The sequence below is a fragment of the Myotis daubentonii genome, chromosome 18 (genome assembly GCF_963259705.1).
Source record: "Myotis daubentonii chromosome 18, mMyoDau2.1, whole genome shotgun sequence".
Taxonomy (NCBI): domain Eukaryota; kingdom Metazoa; phylum Chordata; class Mammalia; order Chiroptera; family Vespertilionidae; genus Myotis; species Myotis daubentonii.
In genome coordinates, this window is record NC_081857.1 from 6,646,115 (window position 1) to 6,660,728 (window position 14,614).

Here is a 14,614-nt window from a genome sequence, read left to right on the forward strand (position 1 = left end):
CCATAAAATTATTTTCGTTGCTACTTCATCACTGTCATGTTGCTACTGCTATGAATCGTCATGTAAATATCTGCTATGCAGGATGGTCTTAGGCGACCCCTGTGAAAGGGTCGTTTGACTGCCAAAGGGGTCGCGACCCACAGGTTGAGAACCGCTGCTCTAAGGTTTCTTCTAGCTCCAAAGCTAATACTCTTTATCCATCAAGATCCTTTAACAAGGATAGCCTGATCCTTCCCCTCTGAAGTCCCGTTCTCTTTTTGAAAACATACCTGCTCCTTGCTTTTCTCTGCACGATAAGCTTATGCCAACTTGGTCTCACCTCTTTTAGACAGTCCAGTTTTCCTATGATCGCCTCCTCCTCCACCCCATGGACCATCCTCTCCTCTCTCTTACACCCAGGCCTTTACATCCCTCAAGCATACTACTCCCTCCATCTCTGCCTCTCAGAGATTTCAAGGGGCCAGAGAACCCAGGGAGGAGGAATGGTTCGGAGTCACTGGCAGGTGTCAAGGCAGGCAAGGCAGGTGGGCCGAGGTGGTCAAACGCTGTCCTGCCAATGATTCTTAACAACGACTCAGCCACTCAGGGAATGTCCAAAGGCAGGCAGCGCTCTTCTCCCAGAAACCATAGCTAAGCTCTAGAAGCGCTGAGGGGAAAGCCGTGGGGCAGCATCCGGCCACCCTGAAGGATGCCCCTCGAGAATATCCTCTCTTGGCCTCTCCATCAGGGACTAACATTGACATAGAGCTTTACTGTTTACAACGTACTTCCCACATCCTCGTCCTTGCATCCATCACAGAGGCCCGAGGAAGCCTGTCTGAGAGGGAAAAAGATAACCCAGACATGAAGGATTAGCAGGCTGCGGCCCAGTCATCAGCACAGGAGGGGACTGGTCCAGGAGTTGAAAGACATGGACCCAAATCCCTCCTCTAAGGACAGAATATGGCCTCATGGAGAGGGAAGGCACTGTGAAAACCATGGTGTTCCATGTCCTAAGAAATATTTGTGTTTTCTACTATTCACTGTCAGTAGAACCTTGAGTAGATCAGTTGATACCCTTTAGACCTAAGTTGTACCTGAATACGAGGTTGGACCAAATATTTTAAAAGAATGCTTATAAATGCAAAATTATTGGATTCAGAGATTATGAAATTTAGAAGTTGATTGCCAAAAGCTCAGTTTGAGCAAATTGACTCAGACGGATCCCTCTCTGAGCTAGACCAAGGCTCTTCCAGAGGTACTCACACTCAAGAACCACCACCCCAGGGACTTGGCACTCCTGAGCCACGGGGAGAACAGACACCCTGCCTCTCCCCCAGACAATGTCTGGCCTCAGTCAACAGCTGCATTAGTCACATATACATCGGTCCTTAAAGGAGCCGCCTTCTGAGGGCCTGTAGATCATTCATTCAGGAATCTCACGCACTAAAACTTGAAAAAGCAGGATCCTCTGAAAGATTAAGAAAAAAATGGAAAAATATTGGAGGGAAGGACTGGGAGTAAAGGGGGACATAGGAACGATGAAGGGGCAAACTACTGCGTTGCTGGTAGGCCCCTTGGCTGGGTAGGAGTCTGAAGGGAAGCCACTGCTTTGGGGGAGGCGGTAATTTCCATGACAGGGGGAGGGAAACGTTAAGCCTCATGACTTGTGGGTTTGTTGAAAGATGTCTTTCAAGGGAAATCCCCTGGGGCCACTGATTGTTGCCCTAGTGATCACTGGGGGCCTCTGGGCGAGAGGAACTGGGATGTTAGTGTTTATTTAGGAGAAGGTCAAGGTAACTGGTTACCCAATGGGATGATGTCCCTGGGCGCACTGTTGATGGGGACCCCCAGGGCTCTTTGGGATCTCAGTTGCCAAAGAGAAGAGGGAGGGGCGGGAGGGCCTCGGGCTAGTGGGCACACCCTGGTCCAGGCCTGCAGTGGCCGCTCCCGCCAGCTGGCCCAGGGCCATGCCAACTCCTTCCCTCCACCCCAAACCGGAGAGGGGTGCGCGCGGGTCCGTGGCGGGGCCAGCTCCCTCCCTCGGCTCCACACCCGAGCCCGGCTGGCGGAGCTCCCCGGGGAGGGGGCGGGAGGCACCACGCCGGCGCGGAGGGGGGGTGGGGGGCGGCGGGAGCGGGGAATGCTGCAATCCGTACCCCCCCGCGCCCAGCCCAGCCCCCCGCCACCCCCCTCCACCTCCACCCGAATGGTTTGCTCCGAGCGTCCTATTTAATCCCCGCGACTGCAGCAGCGCGGCTCCCTCCCGGTCCCGTCTCGGCCCCGGGTTCGCAGCGGCTCCCGGGCGCCCTCCGGTCGGCGTCGCTGTCCACCCTCCCCGCGCCAGCCCCCGGGGACCCGGCCGCCCGCGCCCCGCGGGGAGCCCGCCGCCAGCGCGATGGGGGCCCCCTCGGCCCTGGCCCTGCTGCTGCTCTGCGCCTGCTGCGGGGCGCCGGGCTGGGCCAACCTCTCCCAGGACGGTGAGTGCGGGCGGGGCGGCGCCGGGGAGGGGGCGGCCGCCGGCGGGGGTGCCCGCGGCCCCCGGGGCCCAGGGGTCGGTGGGCTTTGTCTGGAACCCGGGGTGCGAGTCGCCAGCCATTGGTCGTCCCCCCGTGTCTGTCGGAGCATCCGTGCCTCTGTGGGTCGTGGGTGTGCCGGGTGTGCGCCCTCCTTGCACCCCGCCGACGTGTCTGCGAGCGCAGCGGGCGGGGGTCCGTCACGGCAGCCGGGGGTCTGGGTGTGGGTGTGGGTGTGGGTGCGGGTGTCCGGGCGTCTGGCTGTGCGCGTCTCTGTCGGTGTCTGCGCGGCGTTCCTGTGTCAGTGTCTGTGTGTGTCTGTGTCAGGGTGTGCGGGGGGCGGAGTGAGACAGGCAGGGCGTGTGTGGGTTGTTTGTGTCGGTGTGTCTGGAGGGCTGGGTGGCCAGTGCTATAGGCAAACATGCCTGCTCCCCCACCCGCGGCGGACCCGTGGCCAGGGCAGGGGCCTGAGCCGGGCTGTGGAGGGGGGCGTGGGCAAGAGGGGGGGGGGGTTCTCCTTGGAGCAAAACAACAACACCGGGAGGATGGGGCCCCGGGAAGGAGACGTCGCCAGCGGTGGCCGAAGCTGGGGAACAAACCCCAGAAGGGAGCGGAGGAGGTGGTGGTTGATGAGGCAAAGGGAAGGATCAAGATATTCCGGAAGGAGGATGCATGGGAAACCCACCGCTTCCCGGAGCTAAACATTGATTTCCCCAAATTTGGGGCGGGGTAGCACGCTCACCCCCTAACCCCTGTCTGCAACTCAAACCCCCTGTGGTTTGTAATGACAGGAGGCGAAGGGGGAGTGCGGGGAGGAAGGGGGCGGGGCCAGGGGCGAGGGGACCTGGGGAAGCCCCTCCCGAGCCGGGCCGGCTATGTAGGTCAGCGCTGTGTGGGCACCTCGGCTTCCTCACAGGCTGCTGGTGGCTAATTGGGTAGTAGGGACAGTTTATAAGGAGACAGGAAGGCAGCCGGAGCTCAGGGCCGCGGGTCCCAGAGGAGGGAGGGAGGGCAGGCTACGGAGGGACTGAAGGAATGCATCCTCCAGTCACCAGCCCAGCCGGAGCTGGGCCGAGGGTGGGGGTGGGGGAAGAGGGAACGGGACCTTTGAGAAGGAAGGGATCTGGGGTGAGTGAGGGGGAGGATGGTAGCTATGCCCAGCCAGATGCCAGCGAGAAAAACAGAAAGAACCGCAGGGGAGGAGAAAAGGGAGGCGGCTCCTAGGTGATGGACTCAGTGGCCAGGAGGGATGGGCACAGGGCGGGGTCCGGTGGAAAGGGAAGGGATTGAAGCTGGGGAGAATGATGTAGAGAATTTCATTTGAAGAAAACAGGCCAAGAGCCAGAGCTCTGGAGAGATAATCACTCCATCCTAACCTCCTCCCCCAGCCCTGTCTCCAGCATGATAAAGGGGCTTCCCCGGGCGGTGGGGGACACTGGGATCCCCTCCCTGCAGCGGGCTGGCTGGCTCCTTCCACCCAGTATCCAGCAACACACCCCAAAGGGAGCTCCCGCCTGAGTCACCACAGAGACAGACAGCAGCCTCCCCTCCCGCTGTGTGGATCCCCGTCCCCAGAGGCCTGTACTGCTGACCCAACTCACCCAGAAGGTGTGGAGAGTCGGGAGGGAGGGCAAATTAAGGGCAAGGTCCCGAGAGGCACTGGGTGTTCGTACCACAGTAACAACCCTCTACTGGGCTTTGACTTTCAACTCAGCCCCTGGCCTTCCCATCCTGCCAGCTGCATGTGGGAAGTGTAGGACAAGTGTGGCCCACGTGGCAACTGCTCAGCAATGGGAACTAATGGTGCCAGGCTGGACCCTAACCAGAAAGAAGTCCTCCCGGAAAGCTGTGAGCTCTTCAATCCTAGAATGTAAACACTGGAGAACAGAGTACATCTCTATGCTGGCTACATCTTCACCAACCGCACTCTTCTTTTCTGGCCCTCAACTTGGAGGCCCAGCTGCCACACAGGCATACGGTTGAGAGGGAGAGAAATGCTCTATCCTCATATTTAAAATACAGCGGAGATGGGGAAGATGGGGAAGAAGAGGTCTGTGAACTAGGAAGAGTCAAATCAAGCATCCTTTTCTTCGTAGAGCATTTATCTGTCCAGACAGTTGGGCTCATGTCTGGTGTGCAGTGTCTCAGGGTGCTCGGATGTAGGAGAGCAACAACCACTTAGGATCTTTTATCTGAATTAATTCCATCTCTTAATTTTTGGATCTAACAACGCCAGTTCTGATAGTGGGAGGTGGGTGCATAGGTATGATGCTCATTGGTGAAGCCATTCAGACCAGGATCAGGTAGAAGGGATCTCTGGTATCCCTCATTTGGTCTGGGGGGGGGGGGGGAGGGGGGCTGAGCAGGAAGCCAGGCAGTTCGTAACATACCTGGTAATGTTTGACCAAAACATGGAGATATGTGGTATGAAGGTTTAAGGAAAAGATACCTTAATACACCGCTGCTTGAGTGGCCCAGGGTCTGTGGTAGAGTGGCTATTTCCACTTAGGATAAGACAAACAGAGTTCATGTGCTGCCGAGGTCTGTTGCTCCCTGGAGTACAGCATACATTTCTCCGTCTCCTAAGGCTGAGCAGGGATGAGAGGCTGGAGAAGGGCAGCAGTGATATCTGAGCCCGGCCATTAGTGCTGTGGCTAGAAGCTCAGCACAGTGTAGACATTCAGAGTTTTCCACCTGCCCCTTCCTTCTCACATTTCCCCACTAGGAGTGGCAGAAGTTAGCAACTCCAGGTGTGGGGAATACAAGCCCCATGAACTAAATTTGTCCTGGTGAGCAGTTTGACATTCAACATTGCGACCAGCCCTCCTTGGGTTCTTCCTTCTCCAGTGCCTTCTAGCATGGTGAGAGGTGATCCAGTGCAGAGATAGATAAGTGGGCAGCCTCCCTCTGCTTTAGACCCGGTTACAGCAGGTTAACCTGGCACTGCGCTGCCCCACACATGAATTTCTTTTCCCTTCCCAATGACCTTCTGTTCGCTGCCATCCATTCTGCAGCCCCCTGGCCAGGTGCCCAGTGTGGAGATCATGCCCAGTGTGCCAGGGGAGTCCAGAAGGCATTCGCTCCAGACCAGCTTCCATATCTGCTTGGCAGACCTACTCCACCCACTTTCTGTTCCTAGTTGCCGTTGTCACTGTTCTGTTTTCTCTTCCTGTTCCTGTTCTCTTCCTAGTGCAGCTGTAACCCTTGGGAGGATATGCTTTTCTGGTACAGAGAAGTGGAGACCACCAGAGAGTCACTGGTCTCCAGTTGAGCTAATTCCATGCAGAGCAGCCTGCCTGCGTGGGCCCAGCTGTGGAAGGTCAACCATCCACCCAGCTGTTACTCAGATTCTCTCCCAGCGTTCTCTCTAGAACTAAGCATGTTGGTTTTAGTAGTTTCCTCCGGGGCAGTGGTGTTTGGACTCTTTTTTTTTTTTTTTAAAGATGTAAACTTCTTTCTCAAATACATAAAAAGATAAAGGGAAAATTACTCATGTTGAAAGAGAGAAGTAAGAGTAAAACTAGTCCTTTTACTCTTCTTCTTGGCTTCCCCACACTCCCCGTGATCCTTAAGGCACAACCTGGAGTTCTGCTACATAAGGCCTGAAATCCTGTGCCAGAGACTGACAGTAAAATGAGTCAGCTCAATACTCTTAGGCTCTCTCTCTCTCTCTCTCTCCCTCTCTCTCTCTCCCTCTCTCTCCCTTCTTCCCTCCTTCCTCCTTCCCTCCCTCCCTGTTCTTCTCTCCCCCTCTCTCCTTCATCTTCCAACTGAGAGAGAAAGAAGGTACAAATCTAATTTCAAGAGTACCTTGTTGGAGACATTCACTATCCACTTGGAGAGTGACTCATAGTTCTGCAGCCATCACATTCTACAGATGGGTGTGTGTGTGTGTGTGTGTGTGTGTGTGTGTGTGTGTGTGTGTTCTGGTCATTTTGAAATAGCAGATTGGGTAGTTGAGCTATTGCTCTGTAAAACTTTAGATTTTATTTTGGCACTCCTTGCTGTTACCACTTTATTGCAGTCCAGGTAGTATGTAGAATTTGATCAAAAGGTGCTTTTCCTTAAGTCACAGGCTAGGAAAAAAATATCTGCATAGTTATGGGGCTGTGACTAGTTACATTCTTTGTTGTTTCCTATTCTAGTAGAACTGTACTGGCCCAACTATCCCTTTTGCTATCTACTTCTAAGTAATGGAATTTCACCTAAGGATGGTTTCTAGACTCTAGATTCTCCCTGGAAACAAATTGTGGATTGGACCAGCTCCTTACTTACTAGTGAATGAAAAATATTGGGTGTTAGAACATTTTGGTAATTATATTTCCTGCTTTGATTTTTTTCATGTTGAAATGTAGTAATTTCAGTTTGACCATTGGCTATAAGTCCCTATATTGGCACATTTTGTTTCCTGGATGAGGTCATGTCCTAGAAGTCCATCCATAAACTCCAAAATCAGCAGTCGTGGTGATTCCTTACAAGGGCAGAACCAGGTAATGCTAAGGGCTCCTATAACCCAAATAAAAACCCAGTTCAATCTTCTTCTATGACAAGGAGATCTAGCCCTTCTGGCACTGAGAAACCAAGCTCTCAAGAGTCTTGAACACATGAAGCTGTTGAGGTTTTTACAAAATAGAGGCTCGGTAAAGCTACGCATTCTTCACAGAAGCAACAAGGATGGAAGGCCAAGCAGTTTCTCTCTTTATCAAAATTTCCCTCAGCCTGAGGAAAGTGACCAAATGCCCCAATCAACATAGCAGCCTCGAAGTCCTGGAAACAATACCCTTCTTGAGAGGCATGCTCCATTTCTCCTTTTCATGTAGGATCAGGACTGGAATAGTCACATCAGTTCTGCACACCTTCGAGCACTCTAATTCAGATCAGACTCTATCTTGTAACACATTTTGACTTCCTCGTGCCCAGTGTCTCTGAGGGGACACAGGCTTTGTGGCACTGCTTACCTCATTAGATGATAACTGCAATTTTATTCCTAATTGGTTGCAGCAAATTAAAACCCTTTCCACCACTAATACTTAGGTAATTTGTCGTAATTACTGAAGCTCATGTTGACAAATTAAGTCTGGTGATAGTCCTCATTTTCACATACTCTGGTTGGCTGTACGTATGACAGGTTCAAACACAGTCTTTGAGGAGGCCTATCGGAGCGAGTGGTGGGTATGGAACATGATCTTCATAGAAGCCCTGGTGTCTGTTCCTTCAGATTGATTCTTAGAGAGCTGGCTGCTTCCCCTGTTCTTTGTGGAATGAACTACCTGTGCTTTGAGCTCTCCAAGGTGCTGGCTACTGATGGCGACACGCCAGACTCTTCTTGTTGCTGTCCATGGTCCTACAGTCCCTTCCTGCTTCATAATCTCTACTCTCCACAAGACACACCTCAGAACAGTGTTGGAATCTCCCTCCCCCACTACAAACGCACCCACGGTATCTTGGTGATGGTCCCTGACTTGATCCACCAGGAAAAGGGGAACAAAACCTTGAGCTATATATGTGGAGAGTCCTCACAACCATCTAGCCAACTGTAGGAGGGGACAGAAAAGACAAGCAATTCTGAGGTTGAAAAGAATTGTTGTTTGAAATGTTCAGGGGATTAGAGCCTAGAGAGTGACATCAAAGGGCCTAAAAGAACTGGATGTTTTGTCATCTATGGACTCATATATGAAAAACAGAACTACAAATAGTCATGTTTTAGATCGAGACAGGATTGCTCATGTACAATAACCACACATACACTATAAATGGGGAATGCAAAATGAGTCTTACTTAGTTTATAAGCACAAACCTCTTAAAACCACTTCAGCTTGATGGCCAATGCTAGCTATCCTGTCAAGGAGCGTCTCTTTCCTTTTCTCTCAAACTTAGAAGTAAAAGCAAAGACAACCCACAGTGATGGGTTATCAGAATAGATCCTGGAGGGACTCAGCATATGAGAGGCACAGGAAACAAATATCAAAACCCTGACTCATGCCCCCTCTTATTACAACCATCTTGTACAGAACTAAATGGGCCTCAAATACATTAACCATCCCATCCATCCAGAGTCCAAGTGCTTGGCCAAATCTCAGGAGATGCATCTTTAAACTGGATTCTGCTACTCTCTCAGGGTATCTGCCAATAAGTGGATGACATCAAGGGTGGCAAGGAGCCGAGAATGCTCAGCCCCTGCCAGTCTGGGACTAGGCAGCTAGTTGCTCCCATCACAGGAGAATTGCACCAGCTTCTCTCCTTCTAAGTGCTTACTTCCCTGTATCAATGTCTGCATAATATTTCATATAAAAGTTAACACCAAAGAATGACTTACAGCAGAGTCTAGTTTGGGAATCAGGCTTCCAGAATGAATTTCAGGGACCCCTCTTACATTTCCTCATTTGAAACAAGGAGAAACTTCATTCTTCAAGGACAGGTAATAGAAGTGATTTATCTCTATGAGCAAGCCTTTAGGAAGACAGAGTTAGGGTTACAGTAACAGCTGGAGTATCTTCCATCTACTCATCTCCCTGTGCCCCTATTATCACGCATAGCAGACATGTTTCAGAAAGGATTCTAGTGCAGAGGTTCCAACATTTTGTTCAACATCTGTGTCATTCTATGTCAGTGGTCGGCAAATGGCGGCTCGGCAAACCGTGGCTCGGCAGCCACACGCGGCTCTTTGGTCCCTTGAGTGTGGCTCTTCCACAAAATACTGGCTCTTCCACAAAATACCGACACCTGCGCATGGGCCACAAAGTTTAAATCGCACTGTACGTGCGCATCCGCACGTGGTATTTTGTGGAAGAGCCACACTCAAGGGACCAAAGAGCCACATGTGGCTCACGAGCTGCTGTTTGCCGACTACAGTTCTATGTGAACTCTTACCTCTGGGATTATTTAACCCTCTCATCTCTCCATCTTTCTCCTAGAGGTCTTCTCTAAGGATTTTTTTTCCTTACCCCAGCTAGACCTACACTAATTGTGTATTGATTAATAATCATAAGCACCTTTAGTTCATTTACTTCCAGTTCAGGGTCAGAACAGTCAGATGCATCACCTTGCCTTAGGGGAGAAAAAAAGAAATGAAGGCTGGTGTCTCAGCCGGTCATGTCCAAGTTAACCATGACTTAGCTCTCCACTTCTTTCATCTAGTCCCAGTTATTGGCAAGGCAGAATGAAAACTAGTACTTCCAATGCCAGATTTCATTGGGAATAAGCAGGTTCTTGCTTCATACATTTCTTTTTCTTCTGTGCCCTGGCTCTCTGCTTCTATTCTGATTCTAGAATTCGAGCCAAAGGCTCAGGTGGGGTAAAAAGCTACAGAGGTAAACTGGTTTATTTGAGGCTCTGGCTTAAATGCCTGGTACTTCTTGGAAACCCAGCAAGGCTCTAATAAATACATTGATGACAAGTAACTTGAGACTTAGTATAGCCTAGGTCAGCCTTTGAAGAGCCACGGGCCAAGCTCTTTTATTATTATAAAATGCGGGGCCAGTTATACCATCTGCTCCTAATCATCTATCATCTGTTCCTCAGAAAATGCAAAAATGACAGTGGGACAACTGTACTTACCCGTTCCTACCAGTTCTCACTCTAGTTCTTAAAGATGAAATCTTCCCAAACACATATGTTTCCTCCCCCAATTTCTATCCTGTAATATCAGACAAATATAAAAAGCCCCATCACAAAGCCCATGGGCTCACACATTCTCATTTATCCTCAATGGCTGCTTAATGCCAACGCTCTTCTGGTTTCCAAGCCCTGGAGTCCAATGTCAGTAACAGATGGACTGAGCCTCAGCCCCGGGGAGGAGAGGATCTGGCCCTCTCCTGGGGAGTGTGAGCAGAAAAGAGAGCCTAGATTCTGCTTTGGGGAGAAGATCTGCATTGAAGCCATATGGTTTTCTGGAAATAAGAGGTTCTGGTTATTAATGGGCTTGTGAAAATGGCTCTGTATCTGGGTCATAAGAAAAGCTGTGTGCTTATGTCTGGAAAAAAAATGAAAACATATATGAATAGTGAAATTTGTAGTGTGCCATGTATGTTGAGGGACACATATTGAAGGGAAAAAAGAACATAATCAAGTTGGAATATATATGCACCTGGGCACAAAAATGAGTATATCCCCACATTGGAAAAGAGACACCCAGTGAAGGTTTAGGACGAGAGAGGAAGAGGACGTCAGTGCTATTGGCCACTCCGGGGACTGTGAAGTCTGCAGATTTAGGAGAATGTTTCTGTTTCACAGAAGAGTTAAATTCCCAGGAAGGCACAAAGTAAGGCTGATTGAACAATGTGTTCCCCTCTGAAAAAGACACATTTTTTAAGTGAAAAAAAGTGAGGGGAGTAGACTGAATCTTGGATAGGATCGGGAGAAGAGGGGAACCCGAGTCGTGTGGGCGTGGAGCATGGAACACATCATTTTCCATGTAACGTTCTAGCCACTGCCCTGAACCTGGCATCCACACCCTGACAGATCGCCCAGGGAAGGGAAACCATGAAAACAAGTCAGTAAAATCAGAACCAGCAGAGATAGATGCTTTCTTGCCTGACTTCTAACAAATTAAACTTTTTCACAGCATAGTAACCTACCGCCCCAGGTCATCAGGCTGAGAAGACAGCCTGCTGAAAGAGGGGATTCACCCATGCACTCAAACATCCCTTCGGAGGGTTGGTGCAGCCTCTGGAGCCTGAACAGAGACCTCTCACCCTCAGGGGATCCGTCCATCCTTTCCTTCTCCCCATGCCTCTGGGCTTGCGTGCCCTTTTGCAGCCCCAAATTTCCCACCGCTAAACTGAACTCTGCATAAAAGTGATGCTGTTATGTGTCCTTTCCAAGTACTTCCTAAGATGCGGGAGGTGAGGATTTCCCCCCAGTTTTACTACATCCATATGAAACCAGCAAGATACATTTAGCGGAAGGTTATAAGTGCCTGCAGTTGGTTCAAGGGGCATCTCCAAGTTCAGATGAAGTCTGGCCTCCTGACTCCATTGTGTTAGAATGCAAATCCCAGGTCGTTCTGGTCCTGATTTCTGAGTGTGTGAGCACGTTGGGAAGGAAATGAGGAAATGGGGCCATGGACACTCCAGAAACCTCTCAGGGCTGAGTGACTGCAAGGCCGGCCTTAGGAGCTCACCTGGGAAACACCTGATTAGAATCGGACCCCCCTGCACAGGACCCATCCAGTCCTGAGCCCTCCCTTTCCTCTGTCTTGTCTCCCCTGCTAGCCTTAGGCGCTCAGTGCCAGGAGCAAGGCGCTGAGGCCAGGAAGAGGCTCCTTGGGAACAGAGCCCCCTTCCTTTCTGTTTCCTAACTGCAGTCTTTGCTGCAGCACAGTATTGGCCGCAGAGGAGCTTGTTTTTGTTGGGGGCAAGCCCCGGGCTCCCTCCCAGCACTAATGCATGTAGAACACTGACTCACTATCAAATCATAGCAACAGCTGTCCCCACTCCTCCTGTGCCACCCACTTCCCAGTCTCTGCTCCCAGGCATCTTAACGGAGCTTCTCAGGGCCTCAGCTTGCTGCAAGCCCAGCCTGCCTCCAGCTTTTCCTCCTCTCTCTAGCTCAAGGATAAGATATGCTCTTCTGCTTTTTTTTTTTTCTTTAAATCTCTTCTAGTCTCTGAAAAATCTCTTCTAGTCTCCGTCTCCCATTTCACAATCAGGCTAGCATTCCTCCAGCTCTGCACCATGCCGATGCCAGGACACACACACACACACACACACACACACACACACAGCCTGTCCTTTTTAACTCCTAAGGGCAGGAAGTGGCTTCGGCCCCTTGGCCTCATCTTTTGTGAGAACTGAGATGTGCTGGTCAGGTCCTGGAATTTGTGAAGATGCGATTCTGTGCATCTTCAGGGGTTACATCCATAGCTCACTGCAACTTCTCTAACCTGCCCGGCATTTAGTTTAATTTCCTTGAGGGCAAAGGTCCTGGGGTTTCTCACAACAATACATAGGGAGGTGGATGTCACTGGAAGTGAAATTACACTAAATGGAAACGTAACCTTTGAATTAGCTGGTGCGAAGACCTGCTTTCAAATGGCAATGAGTTCAGGAGGCCAGGCTATAACCACAGCTCCCACCTGCTGCCTGTGTTACTGAGCTCAAGTTCCTAAGCCCCTCTGAGCCTGAGTTCTTCATCTTTAAAATAAGAGGGCTGCTCTGGCTGGTGTGGCTCAGTTGGTTGGTGCATCTTTCTACACACCAAGAGATTATGGGTTTGATTCTCAGGCAGGACACGTACCCAGGTTGTGGGTTCCAGCCCACGTGAGGGAGGCAGCAATTGGAGTTTCTCTCACACCTCTCTCTCTCTCTCTCTCTCTCTCTCTCTCTCTCTCTTTCTCTGTGTGTGTGTGTGTGTGCACGCGCGCGCACGTGTGCGTGTCTACCCACTCACTTCCTTCCCTTCTTCTCTTTAGAACCAATTAAAAAAATAAATAAATAAGAAGGTTGCACTAGATGCTACTTAGGATTCTGGTCAGCTCTAAAAGTTTATGCTTCTGAGAGTCACAGAAGGGAAAATACTTTGGGAAGAATTAAGTGTAACAGAAAGGTGAGGAATTACTGAACTTTGGTAACGGGGATTTAAAAGGATATCAGTTCCATCCTGTCTGGTAGAATAAAAAAAATCTTAAAAGTAACCACATCTCGCCGAAACCGGTTTGGCTCAGTGGATAGAGCGTCGGCCTGCGGACTGAAGGGTCCCAGGTTCGATTCCGGTCAGGGGCATGTACCTGGGTTGCGGGCACATCCCCAGTGGGGGGTGTGCAGGAGGCGGCTGATCGATGTTTCTCTCTCATCGATGTTTCTGACTCTCTATCTCTCTCCCTTCCTCTCTGTAAAAAATCAATAAAATATATTAAAAAAAAAAAAAGTAACCACATCTGGCCATTAGGGGTTGTAGAAAATGACCAGACATGCAAACTGATTGCAGGGTTTTAGGAAATATAAGGAATATTCATGACATATTAAAGTTGGAATAACTGGGTTATTGTTTGTTGTTGGTGGATTTTGGGGGTTTTTTTTGTGTGTGTTTTCAGTGAAAAAGGGGGTTAACACCTAGATGAGCTTTTTGTTTTAACTCCACCCTCAGGCCCACCACAGGCAAGCTAGCTAGCTACCTGCAAAGTTCCCTTCTCTCATCCGGCCTGGAAAAGCTTAGCCACACAGCATTCCAGGCCTAGGAGACAAAGCCTTTCATTTGCAGCAACCTGCTTAGGATGGAACCAAAAGGTGTCTGCCAATGCCCAACAATACGCCTGTTTGAGTCTCTATCAGCCCCCGTGGAACCTAAATCCTGGATCATCTAACAGTGCAGGTTATGTAAATCCTGGCTTTCTTGCCCATGCTTTTCCAAGCTGCAGGGCGAAGCAGCAGGTGAGGGTCTTCTTAGAGTGAAGCTTCTATTCCCACCTGTTTTCACTGACATCCTGTAAGCCTCCTGGGAGAATAAAGTACGGCCGAGAGTGGCGACTTTAGGCCCAAGAGGCTGCTGGGAGCCAGAAGGAAAGTAGGTAAACAAGACTGCCGAAAAACCAGACAGCTCCGGGGAGAACAATGGAGGGAGGGAACCAGGAGGAGCAAGAGCTCAGCAGTCCAGCCAGAGAGAGGGTGGAGGGGGCAGCGAGCTGGAGAGCAGGCCTCGCTCCGGGAGGCAGGCCGGCTGGCCGGCCGCTGAAGCGTGACTGAGCGCTGAAGTTCTGAAGGAAATGTGACCTGGAGCATATCCGAGCTAAGCAAGGAGATCCTTTAGGGGATCACACAGCCCTGTCCCCGAGGAACAGCAGAAAGAGAAGGAAAATGCACAGACAATACCTGAAGCCACAGATAATCTCAGATGACAGCGTGACTCCCACCTCTGTGGCCCCAGCTTTTGTTTGATTGCACTGTAATGCTGGGAATATCAGGGAGCTGGGAATTTAAGGAAGGGCAGACAGAGTTTGAAAGGAATGGAGGGCAGAAAATAAGAAATATTTTATCTCTCAGTCTCTCCAAATCTTATACTAAGAAATTGCACCATGACTTCATAGGAGTAGTGTGGTTTATGCCAGTTCGAGGGCAACTGGAGAGTTAAGGGGAGTTCTTTTTTTTTTGATCAGGGTATTGTGCTCTGAAGTCTCTCAAGTC

At 50.4% G+C, this 14,614-nt stretch overlaps 1 protein-coding gene across 2 annotated transcripts in view; it reads left to right on the forward strand.

The window, feature by feature from the left end:
• Nucleotides 1-2,219: 2,219 nt before the first annotated feature.
• The window catches only part of CADM3 (cell adhesion molecule 3), a 31,666-nt gene continuing 19,271 nt past the window's right edge, over nucleotides 2,220-14,614 (forward strand). Inside the window, exon 1 of one of the 2 annotated variants that reach the window (XM_059674844.1) lies at nucleotides 2,220-2,459. In XM_059674844.1, coding sequence (XP_059530827.1) covers nucleotides 2,378-2,459 — 82 coding nt within the window. In that variant the 5' untranslated portion in view covers nucleotides 2,220-2,377. The remainder of the gene's footprint in view (nucleotides 2,460-14,614) is intronic. The other variant, XM_059674845.1, reaches the window with a different exon arrangement.